General features: G+C 57.7%; 1 protein-coding gene across 5 annotated transcripts in view; it reads left to right on the forward strand.

Moving 5' to 3' along the window:
* The window catches only part of TPCN2 (two pore segment channel 2), a 28,992-nt gene extending 22,353 nt beyond the window's left edge, over positions 1-6,639 (forward strand). For 4 of the 5 annotated variants that reach the window (XM_043451792.1, XM_043451793.1, XM_043451794.1 and 1 more), the window contains 8 exons: positions 588-687; positions 2,338-2,409; positions 3,541-3,614; positions 4,107-4,188; positions 4,275-4,357; positions 4,690-4,771; positions 5,109-5,203; positions 5,868-6,639. In XM_043451792.1, coding sequence (XP_043307727.1) covers positions 588-687; positions 2,338-2,409; positions 3,541-3,614; positions 4,107-4,188; positions 4,275-4,357; positions 4,690-4,771; positions 5,109-5,203; positions 5,868-5,946 — 667 coding nt within the window. In that variant the 3' untranslated portion in view covers positions 5,947-6,639. Of the gene's footprint in view, positions 1-587; positions 688-2,337; positions 2,410-3,540; positions 3,615-4,106; positions 4,189-4,274; positions 4,402-4,689; positions 4,772-5,108; positions 5,204-5,867 lie in introns of those variants that run through there. The other variant, XR_006266397.1, reaches the window with a different exon arrangement.
* The last annotated feature ends 4,960 nt before the right edge of the window (positions 6,640-11,599 follow it).

The raw sequence follows: 11,599 nt of genomic DNA on the forward strand, positions 1-11,599 counted from the left end.
GAGGATGGGCTGGATGAGTCCTGCCCCCTGGGGTATCGGGAGGGGTCTGTGTTGAGGAGGACGGAGGCGGGGGCAGTGGAGCCTCGGGGCCCGCCTGGCAGCTGTGGGGCCCGCTCTCCGTGTTTTTCACGCGTGTTGAAAACCCACAGGGCGCTTCTGGTGGGAGGTGGTGAGGGGTGCGTCCTGGGTGAGAATGGGTTACATTTAAATAGAAACGAGAGCACAGTAAGCCCTATGAGGGACACGTGGGGGACAGGGTCACAGCCAGGGGCAAGGACGTCTCTGCCAGCTCTGCTGGGACTGGAGCTGGGCGTCTGAAGCCCCAGGATTCTCCCGTGGGAGATGGGGTCATGTAGCCCTGCACCACGCGGGGGGCTGTGCCCTGGGAGGTGTTGCTATGAGCGCCTGGGTCGTGGGCGTGGGCGGCTCAGGCTCTGCCCTCCCGTCTCCACGGAGCTCTTCCGGTCGGCGGCGCCTGTGGGGCGACTTCCGGGCACCCCTGGTGGCTCTCTCTGCGTCTCTGTCTCTGGACCTCGCGTCTCTTGGCGTCTCCTCGCCGGCCAACCCGTGTCCGCGTGTCTCTGCAGGAAGCCGGCGATGCTGGGCCTGCTGTCGCTGTGGGACATGACGCGGCTGGTGAACGTGCTCATCGTCTTCCGCTTCCTGCGCATCATCCCCAGCATGCAGGTGCCGCCCGCGCCTGCCGGGCCTCCCTCCGGGGGCGCGCGCGCCTGAGGGCCAGGGACCGGCTGAGCGCCGTGCCACCAATACCTGGGGTCCCTCTGCATGCGCCCCAGCCTTGCATCTTGGCTGGGCGATGCTGGAGGCGGTTGGGAGCATAAGGGCATCCAGCCCAGATGGCAACGGGCTATGGGTGGGACCTGGGGGAGGTCTCGTGCTCCTTGGGGTCCCTGGCCTTTGTGGGGAGCCAGTGTGCCCCCAGGCATCCTGAGTTTCTGAATGGCCTTGGCACGGGCTGCCGGCGGCTACTGGTGCCCCCTCCGAGGACCCCCAGTGCAGGAGTGGAGTGGCCTGTGACCACCGTCTCTGAGCCCTGGTTTCTCATAATGTTCCCACCAGGAGTAGTCCCAATTTTGGGTTGGGGGGGTGGTCTGGGTGTGCAAGCCCAGCCCCTGCCCTGCACGGTGTGGGGGTGTCTCTCCTGTCTGCTTTCCTGAGCACTTCTCAGGAGAAAAGAACCCGAGGACACCTACGTGCCCCCTTTCTGAGTGTCCAGGTCCTTCCCCTGTGTGTGTCCTGCCGAGTTGTGCACCTCGCCTTGCCGGGGGGGACCCATCGTCACCCAGCGCTACTTCCCATCTGAATGGGGTCCTGGGTGCAGAGGACTGTGGCCCTGAGCCCTCCATACGTACACACACCTGTGTGACCCTACACATGCAGTGCACACCGGCATGTGATCACACACACCCAGAGCACACAGAAAATCATACACGTGTATGTATAATCATACCCCCGTATAATCACACACATTGTCTCACATACACACACATACGCATGCACACACCAACAGATGCATTTGCGTGTAACTGCACAATTATACACACATGTATGTAGCCACACACATACACATAATCATACAGTTGGGCACAATACAAGCACAAGTGTATATATACACGTGTGTGTGCTCATACACACATACATGATCATCTATTCACATGCATGTACACATGTGCATATAATCACATGTGCCCACACGTATAGCGGAGTTCCCGCCTGCTAGCGTCCAGTGCTATTTCTCCTGACTTACCAAGTGGGGAAACTGGCTGCTTGGAAAGCTGGTCTCTGGGGCTTAGATTCACATGTACCATGGTCCCCGGCTGGGTCTCTGCGGCCCCATACCGCAAACCCCGTCACCCAGGGCTGACTGGCCGTCTCCAGGTTGGCCTTTCTCCAGAGCCTCCAGACCCGCTTTTGTGGGCTGGTGGGCGGTGTGGGCCGAGGCCCTGCACATCATGGCTTCACCAGCAGTCGTGGAGGTGTCTGCACATGTCGGTGTGTGTGTGGGGGGGTGGGCGGGTGTGTGTAGTTGTGAGAGAGTGAGGGTCGGTATGGGTGTAGGTATGGGTGAGGCGGGTGTGCATGTGTGTACAGGGGAGGTGTGTGTGGGTGCATGTGCAGGTGTGTGTACAGGGGAGGTGGATGTGCATGTGTGCAGGTGATGTGTGTGTGCAGGTGTGTGTACAGGTGATGTGTGTGTGTGCAGGTGATGTGTGTGTGCAGGTAATGTGTGGGTGTGCATGTGTGCAGGTGATGTGTGGGTGTGTGTGCAGATGCATGTACAGGTGAGGTGGGTCACCCGCTCTCTTGCCGTCTCAGCTGATGTCCCTGGTGGCCAGCACCATCCTGGACCTGATCAAGAACATGCGGGCCTTCGGCGGGATCCTGGTGGTGAGTCTGGCCGTCCGCGCTGGCCTCTCGGGGGAGTGAGGCTGGGCCACCGGGCGGGCAGCCGGAGCTCCGTGTGAAGTGGCGGCCTTCAGAAGGAGGGTCTCTGCATTCGGGTGGCAGTGGGTGACTGAGGCCCCGGAAGCCAAGGGCGGGGCGGGACACTGGAGAGAGGAGCTGGGGTGGTCTGGTGGGAGGCACGGCCTGACCACACCGCCTTCCTGGGCCAGAGAGCCTCTTGGTCACTTCCGAATCCCTCGTGTGTCCTGGGCTCTGGGCCACACTGAGAAGATGAAAAACGTTAGAGGTACCAGGGGCCCCCGAGGGCCACAGAGGCCCCAGAGTGGTCAGCCATCCTTGCTTGAGGATTTGGGGAACTCACAGCCACTTTTGCTGAGTCTCGATGTCCCCTACCCTGGGCCAGGCCGCCTGCCCCCGCCACGTGGCCCCGCCGGAGCTGGGCCTTGAGCAGGGGTCCCGGGTGCTGCTCCAGGCACGAGGCCTCGCAGGAAAGAGAGAGGGTGATGAAGCCCTGCTGTTGTGGATGCCAGGGGGCTCCATGGGGCCTGGGGCTGTCATGGGATGCTCAGGGGACCTGCTTCATGCACTGCCCACAGGCCCCAATCTGCCTCGTGGAGGAAGCAGGCCCGGAGAGGGGCTGGGTTAGTCTGGGGGTGCGCCTCATCCTCTGCCCGCCCCAGGCACATTAGCAATGGTCAGGGGCAGCCGGCAGCCCCTTCTCTGACTGTGGCACACAGCTGCCCAGGGGTGCACCTTGGATGCCTGCTGATGAATGTGGGGAGGGCGGTGGGCTTCTCCCAGATGGACGTGGCCGCTCCCAGCCCTCTTCCTGGGACCTTCTGCAGCCCCTGCTGCCCAGCTTTCTGTGGGGCCCACCTCCTGCCGCACCTGCCCTGGAGGAGGGCTCACAGCCCCAGTTCTCCCCCCGGGCCCCCGTGTGTCCCCAGGGCTTCCCCCTGGGACACATTGGTGGCCAGGAGGGGTGCTTGGGAGCAGAGTCCCTGTGTCCCCTGGGAGGAACCCCTGCTGGCACGCGGCCCCTAGCAGGCCCTGCTTGGCTGTGTGGGGTCCCCCCACAGGCATGCGATGCCGACGGCCCGCCTGCCTCCCCAGGTCATCTACTACGTCTTTGCCATCATCGGCATCAGCCTGTTCCGGGGTGTCGTTGTGGCTCCTAGAAACAGCAGGTGAGCTGGGTTCTGGGGGTGTAGGGGGAGTGCCTCCGGGGATGCTGGAGCTGGGGTAAGGCCTCGGAGGTGGTGTGGGGTCAGCTCCCCAGGAGGGACCTCCTGGGTCCTCTTTCTTCCTTGGTCTCCCTGCCTCTTCCCCTCCCCACCCCTGCTCTAGCAGCCCTCTCTACAATCTGCACTGAGGGTGATCCCTGACCCCATGCCCCTTTATGGACCTGCAGCCCATGCCGCTTGCTGCAAAAGGGGTGTCCAGGGCTCGGCCTAAACTGTGTGGCCCTCCCCCGGCCGGCCTCTGCCCATGTGTCCACAGCACTGGCCTCGCTACCCTTGGAACCTCTTCAGTTGGAGGGAATGTCCTCTTTGTCCCCCTTTCTCAAGGGCCCGCTGGGTCCATGTGGAGCAGGGGCTGAGGCGGGGCTGGGCACCCGACGTGTGTGCCACCATGGCCCCCACACTGACCAGGTTGTGCCTTCCCACCCCTCCCGGCAGCCTGGCCTCTGACAATGATTCCGCGCCCTGCGGGAGCTTCGAACAGCTAGAGTACTGGCCCAACAACTTTGACGACTTTGCAGTGAGTCCCGCGCCCCCTGCCCCTCGTACCCCACCCGCCGCCCCTGTTCCCTGCGGCCTCCTGGAAGCCCCGTCTGCCCCCCGCAGGCTGCCCTGGTCACTCTGTGGGACGTGATGATTGTGAACAACTGGCAGGTGTTCCTGGATGCCTTCCGGCGCTACGCGGGCCCGTGAGTGACCCGGCCTGGCCGCCCTGACCGCGGCTCTGCGCGGGGTGCGCGTCTGGGTCTTACCTCCTGGGGTCTTACCTCCTGGGGCGTGTGGGGCAGCAGGTGGCTTCTGGGGGGCCTGTGACCTGGGGTGAAGGGGCTCAGCCCGGCGCGCTCAGACGGCCCCGGTGCTGGGCTGGGTCTGAGCCCCAGCCCCGCGCTTCCCGGCTGACTGCCCCTAAAGGCCGGGCTGGGCCAGCCTGGGGCTCGGGCGGAAGCAGCCATGTGGAGCAGGGAGAGCGGGGTCCAGAAGAGGGCTGCGCTGGGCTCACGGGCGCCCCCGGCCCCCACAGGTGGTCAGAGGTCTACTTTGTGCTGTGGTGGCTGGTGTCGTCCGTCATCTGGGTCAACCTGTTTCTGGCTCTGATTTTGGAGGTAGCGGACACCCCGGCCCAGGCTCTTCTCAGTTGGCGTTTCTAACTTGCTGAGGTGGGGTCCACCTGGAACTTGGTCGAAGAGCCTGTGCTAGGTTCCCATGGCCCTGGGGTGCGGCTCTGCCCTCCCTCGGGGCAGCTCGTCCTGAAGGCTCCTGACCTTTGACCTGTGGGGTGGGGCTGGAGGAGGGCCTTCAGGGAACGGCTTCTGTAGGGGATGGGGGTCTTGTCGGGCCTCGGTCCGTGTCCAGGGGGAGCTTCTCTGCCAGGTCGGCACGGGAGGGGTCCACGCAGGGCCTGGGCCTACCCTCCACCCGTCCCTCCCTCCCTCCTGCCAGAACTTCCTTCACAAGTGGGACCGCCGCAGCCACTTGCAGTCCCTCACGGAGGAGCTGGAGGACACCTCTGAGATGACCGAGGAGCTCCCTTTCAGGTGCGTGGGGGTGGGCGGGGGGAGAGGGAGCGGGGGCGTGGGGGTCGGAGGCGGGGCTGAGAGGGGGCGGGGTGGGGGGCGGGGCGAGATGGAGGGCGGGGCGTGGGGGCCAGAGGCGAGGCCGAGAGGGAGGGCGGGCCGAGAGGGAGGGAGGGGCATGGGGTCGGAGGCGGGGCCGGGAGGGGCGGGGCGGGAGGCGGGGCGAGGGGGTCGGAGGCGGGGGCTGAGAGGGGCGGGGTGAGAGGGAGGGCGGGGCGAGAGGGAGGGCGGCAGTGGGCAGGCGCTCCTCTTGGGACCTTGCGGGCTGCCTCTGCTCCTGCCGCGAGGCTAAGTTCCTCTCACCAGGAGCTTACGCAGGGAATAAGGGAAACCTCGGCCCCTCCTCCCCATGGTAACCTGGAACTTGTTCCTCCGCTGGCTCAGAGAGGCGGCCGCACCGCCCTCCCCGAACGTCTGTGTGTGTCGCAACTGCACAAAGTGGGCTTCTCCCGGCCTCTGAGGGACTCCCCGTAAACACCCCAGAGGTGGACCCGAGCTCCCTGCGGGTGGTTCCGCGTAGCTCCTGGTCCTGATAAGCCCTGACGAGGCTTCTCCGTCAGCCCTGCGCACCTGCTCCCCTGCAGGCGCCCAGGGCGCCCCATGCATCGCCTCCCCCGTTCCGCAGGGCCGTCCTGGAGGAGCCCACGGAGGAGGAGCTGGTGGAGAAGCTGAGCCGCCACCCGCACCTGCAGCTGTGCAGGTGACGTCCGGACGCTTTCCGGCTGCGGCGGCCGGCGGCCAGGCGGCCTCGGGAGGAGAAGGCCGCGGCCCAGAGGAGGGGCCTTCCCCTTGGGCAGACCCGCTGTGCGGACCGAGGCTGGACCGGCGCAGGCCCTGCTTCGCAGCCGAGCAGGACCACTCCGCAAGCCCCTCGGGCGCTGTTCGCGCCACTTCCCTTTATGAGCTGCTTCCGAGGGACTTCCTTTTCTAAATACAGCGGGGACCACTGATACGTGTGAAAGGAGACGCAGCGGCCTTTGCCTCGGGCCCTGCCTTTTCCGTGGTGCCTTCGCTGCTGGTGGCCTTCAGGGACCAGGGGCCCCCGCAAGGCCCACACTGGCCGACTGGCAGCTTTCCGGGGCATTAAGCTTGGGATCCTGGTTTTACACAAGAATCTGGACTGTTGTTTTATTATTTTATGGCTCGTGTGAGTGTGATCGAGTGTGTTTCTTTCTGGGTGAAAATGCCAGTCATCCTTGTCAGTAGGCCTCAGGAAGCGTGACATTGTTGCCTACTGGAACCAGACTGCTTCTGTGGCGTGGGGCTGCCAGGGCTCAGCCAGTCGGAAACCAGTGCTGTGGCTGGACCAGTCCTCACGGTTCTTACTGTGTTTGCAAGAAGCCTTTCAGTAAAGGCCATCAGGAAACTTTGAAAAAATAAAGATTTATTACCTACAAGACCTGGAAATTGCCTAGTGCACCTGGGCCCATACAGTGAGGTCACAGGTAGAGAGAGACCGTGGGCCTGGGGTTCTGCTTTTATTGGAATTGAGGGTTTCAAGGGACTCACTCTTGGTTGGTGGATTTAAAACTTAAGAGCAGGAATTTAAAGTGAAGGAAGAAAAAAAGTGGCCCAAATGGTCAGTTACCAAAATCACAGATGTCTAAAACAAATCTCAGAGCAGAAAGGTGGGCAGTGTGTTTGAGATACTCTGTTTGAAGTGGATGCCTCTGCAATCAAAGCTTAAGAGAACTATTGCCCGGGCTTTTGCTACCCCAGGTATGGTTGTATAGGTTGTACACTGCACAAGAGTACCCAGCTACAAAGGTGTGTCCTGGCATTGGCTGTCTACCCCGTAAGAGGAACCCTCCCTCTAATTTGCATAAAGACACATAAAAGTCAGAGATGGCCCTACTTTGTGTGTGCTCACGGTGTGTGACGGGACTGTGGGGAGGAGGAGGGGAAAGTGAGCAGTGTGCGCCGGCCACGTTGCCACTTGGCCCATCGTAGATCCGGATTGATAAATGGGATGCTCATTTCAAGGGCCACCTCCAGTAGTTGGTTGGTGGTAGCTCCCAGGAGGTCTGTTGAGAAGGATTGGAATCTTTCTGGGAAGGAGTGCTGGGATCTATTAGTGATGTCTGCCATGAGCCCCAGAGAGGAAACCAGGGCATGGATGCTGACTCCACTGCAGGAAGGGATCCCAGTCTTCCCCAGCTTGTCTGGGAAATGGGATGAGAGGAAAGTTCAGCTAAAAAAAAGAAACCTCTAAAATGTCTGCAAACCCCAGTGCTTGAGGTATTCTAACTCCTGGTAGTGTTTTGCGTATTCAACTGCATTGTGGTTCCTGACCCCAGAGTTTATCTGAAATTTTGGGTATTCATCTGATGCTCCTCAGGTTTGGGGGACCTTTGGGGGTAGTGAGGTCTCTCCCAGGCTTGCTCCTCGTGCAGTCTGCCTTCCTGGAAGGCTGGTTTTGGGGTGGGGAGACCTTTGCGGAGCAGTGGTTTAGAAGTCATACCCAGCTTGGTCAGCTGCCCTATTTGCTGGCTGTATTTCCACCCCACCTCAAGGTCTGAGCGCCATCTAGTGGTGGATTCAGGTTCAGTCGACGGTCAGCTTGACACCGTGATCCCTGGCTTAACCAGGTGGCGCAGCAGTAAAGAATCCATCTGCCAATGCTGGCTTTGATTCCTGGGTTGGGAAGATCCCCTGGAGGAGGGAACGGCAACCCACTCCAGTATTCTTGCCTGGAGAATCCCTTGGACAGAGGCGCCTGGCAAGCTAAAGTCAGGCTAGAGTCAGACATGACTGAACTCACTTAACATGCACACACATGTGATCCCCAGGGGGTAGCTCATTGTTTTCCCCAGACCTCTGGAGACCTGCTTCCTCTTTGACCCTCTCATGGTACAAGGCTGGGAGCCCGGCCTCACTGGGTCGCAAGCCTGTCCACCCAGGCCTGGTTCTAGTGGGCGGTGTGCCCGCTGTCCTGTCCTCAGGCTGGTCCCAGCCCTGAGGGTCTGCCACCTCCCTGCTCCACGGCCTGTGTGCAAAGAAGCCCCCTGTAGTTATGCTGTCACACAGCAGATAACTCCAGACAACCCACGCTGGGCTCTGGGGGACAGCGCTGTTCAGAGAGGCTGGCTCTGCCCAGGGAGGGAGTGACTGAAGCTGGAGCTGGTCCCACTGTGCTGGTACCTTGTGACCACTGGCTGGGGCACCTGTGCCTACATCGTTTCCCTACGTCCAGTGATGTCAGCTGCAGAACATTTGTCCAGAAGAGAACTAGAGCTGATGTGAAGGCTGATCTGGGGCCAGAGTCTTGTCCAGCTGGCACATGCAGCCCCCATTTGGGGGGCGGGTCACACTTCTCGCCCCAGCCAGCTTGGGACCACCAGCTGCCTGGAACTTCGGCTATGAGCTGCTTTCCTGATCTGCAGGGAAGGGCTGGGATTGGCAGGATCAGGTTCACACCTGGGCAGCTCGCTCAAGAACTTCCTGTGATCCCAGCTTCCTGCTGGAGGTGCTGAGGTCGTGTCTGTGATCTCCCAGGACAGACGATTTCAACACTTTAAAAATATTTATTTATTTGGCTGTGCCGGTATTAGTTGTGGCATGTGGCATCTTGGTTCCCTGACCAGGGATCAAGCCTGGGCCTCCTGCATTGGGAGTGCAGAGTCTTATTCATTGGACCACCAGGAAAGTCCCAACCTCAAAAGTTTTGAAGAACAGCTAGTGATAATAGAATGGCTCCCAAACTGGGTTGTGAGGTTTCCTTATGCACTGCAGGTTCTGTGGTCTTTGCAGGAATATCACAGAAGGAGTGCATTCTGGCAGCTGGTGTGCAATTGTTGTTCCACAGCTGATGGCCAGTCTTCCTATTTTTGGGGTGGTGGATGCTAGGCTGCCTGGTATAAAGTAACTTGTTCTCTGTTTGTGATGAATAAGTGGGGAGGAGCTTTGACCCCGTGTGAATATCCTGTTTCTCACTCAACTTTCTTCTCCCGCCCTGCTTCCATCTGTGTGGATCGTGGTTTCTTTTATTCAGTGGGTTATAGTCTGTTACTGGATTTTATTTCAAGCCCAAATCATCATTTTGGCCGGGGGAAAGGCCTTTGTCCTAGATTTTGTGTCTGTTGGCTATGTACCTACCATCCTTTGAACATTTCTTTGCTTTCTGGCATGAAAAGGTATTTCAGGCCTATCTTGTACCTTCTTTCCCCCATCCCTGGTATGAGCCATTTCTCCAAGGACCCCTGTTCCTTTAAGTGAGAAAAGCTTTAGGAACCAGGGTGTGGTTCTGAGGTGTGCTCACTGCTGTTGAGGTGTTGCTGCACCCAGACTCCCTCAGTGGACAGAGCTAGGGAATCGATGTGCTCATCTGTCTGCCTGCCTGTCTGTCTCTCTCTATATATTTGTCTATCTCTCTCTCTCTCTATCTAATCTATCTCTGTCTCTATATATCCATCTGTCTGTTGTACTGACCACTGAACTACACCAATCCCTCTGATTTCAACCAATATCCCCGATTTATCCCCTTCCACAGCTATTAAGCATTTTTCTCTAAATGATTCCCATTTCCCTTAATCTGTGCACTCACTCGATCAGTTTCCCGGTACATAACCAGTCTCCATCACCACTGCCACCCTGTCCCCCCGGAGATGTCCTCCTCACCCCACCCAGTGCTCTGCGGACACCTCCGATCAAAAACCTCCAGGAAAGAGCTTTCCTGATGGCTAAAGAAGTAATAAATAGAACTACAAGAAATGTAACTTTATTCACAAATAAGATTGTCTACCTAGAAAATCTAAAATTATCAAACATGGTAAGAATTCTTCAAGATGGTTTGTAATAAGATTAATATACTGAAGTCAATTGCTTTTCTAGATACTAGCAACAAACTGTCCTAAGTTTATTTTAAAAGACACCATAAAAAGTACTACTTGAATCAGAGTAAAATCTTCAAGGTCCTTAAAGATGAACTGAACAAGAGATGTTCAAGGCCTGTACAGGAAAACTATACCATTTCTTTAAAATCTGTGATTGTAGGCTTGAACAGAGAATGTGCTGGTTTTCTTTTCCTGGGAATCTAACTGAAGAACTGATTGAAAAACTGACATGACACTTACATGCAAAAAACACCTAAGTTGCTTCTGTATGTTTCTCCTGGGGCTTCCCAGGTGGCGCTAGTGGTAAAGAACTAGTCTGCCAATGCAGGATACACGAGACCTGGGTTTGGTCCCTGAGTTGGGAAGATCCCCTGGAGGAGGAAATGGCAACCCACTCCAGCATTCTTGCCCGGAGAATCCTGTGGTCAGAGGAGCCTGGCGGGCTACAGTCCACGGGGTCGCAGAGTCGGACACGACTGAGCGGCTAACTCAACAACAGCAACAAGAACGTTCTCTTGCTGGGAACACACTCAAGGGAGATAGCCTGCCCACATGAGACAGGGGGTAACGTGTCCAACAGAGCAAAGTGAGTCCAGCAGAGAGCTGGACACAGCATAGATGCCCCCGACAGAATGTGCACACGCCATGGAATATTATATAGCACTGAACCCGGATGAACTCCAGCCACAAACAACCTCATGACCAAGTCTTAGAAACTCAGTGTTGAGAAGACTCCACGCGGCATCATATTATTTATAAAATTCAAAGCCACAGTGAAACACTATAGTATGGGCATGTACACATGGGCAGTAGGATGACTTAAAAGTGAAATGTGAGGGCCGGGGGAGGTTGGCTCCAGAGAGACGGGCAGGGTGAGAAGGCCCATCTGGATGACATGGGCCTGTAATTTAACTTAAGTGCAACCTGCCAGGCTCCTTTGTCCATGGAATTCTCCAGACAAGAACACTGGAGTGGATGCCCATTCCCTTCTCCAGGGGATCTTCCCAGACCAGAGATCAAATCCACATCTCTTGCATCTCCTGCATTGGCAGGCGGATTCTTTACCACTGAGACACCTGGGAAGCCCTTTATAATAGACACACATTTACAAATATTCCTTTTTTTTAAAAAAAATATTTATCTGTTTGGCCATGTTGTGTCTTAGCTGCTGCATGCAGGATCTCATTATTGCAGTGCATGGTCTTGGTTGTTCTGCAGCATATGGGATCAAATTAATAGTTCCTTGACCAGGGATCCAACCACATCCCCTACATGGCAAGGCGAATTCTTAACCCCTGGACCACCAGGGAAGCCCCTACAAGTATTCTTTTATATATGTGCCACATGTCATATTAAAATATGATGAAGAAAGAGCGAAAGAGGAGGGAAGTGGAAGACAGGGTTGGGGAGGTTCCCCCAGGGAATTTGGCTGCCCAGGGGAGCAGAGAGAATGGGGTGACATTTGGAGGGCAGTGTGGTCAGCTTTCTTTTTTTGTATAAAGAAAGCTGAGCGCCGAAGAACTGA

This window comes from Cervus canadensis, chromosome 29, assembly GCF_019320065.1.
Source record: "Cervus canadensis isolate Bull #8, Minnesota chromosome 29, ASM1932006v1, whole genome shotgun sequence".
NCBI lineage: Eukaryota > Metazoa > Chordata > Mammalia > Artiodactyla > Cervidae > Cervus > Cervus canadensis.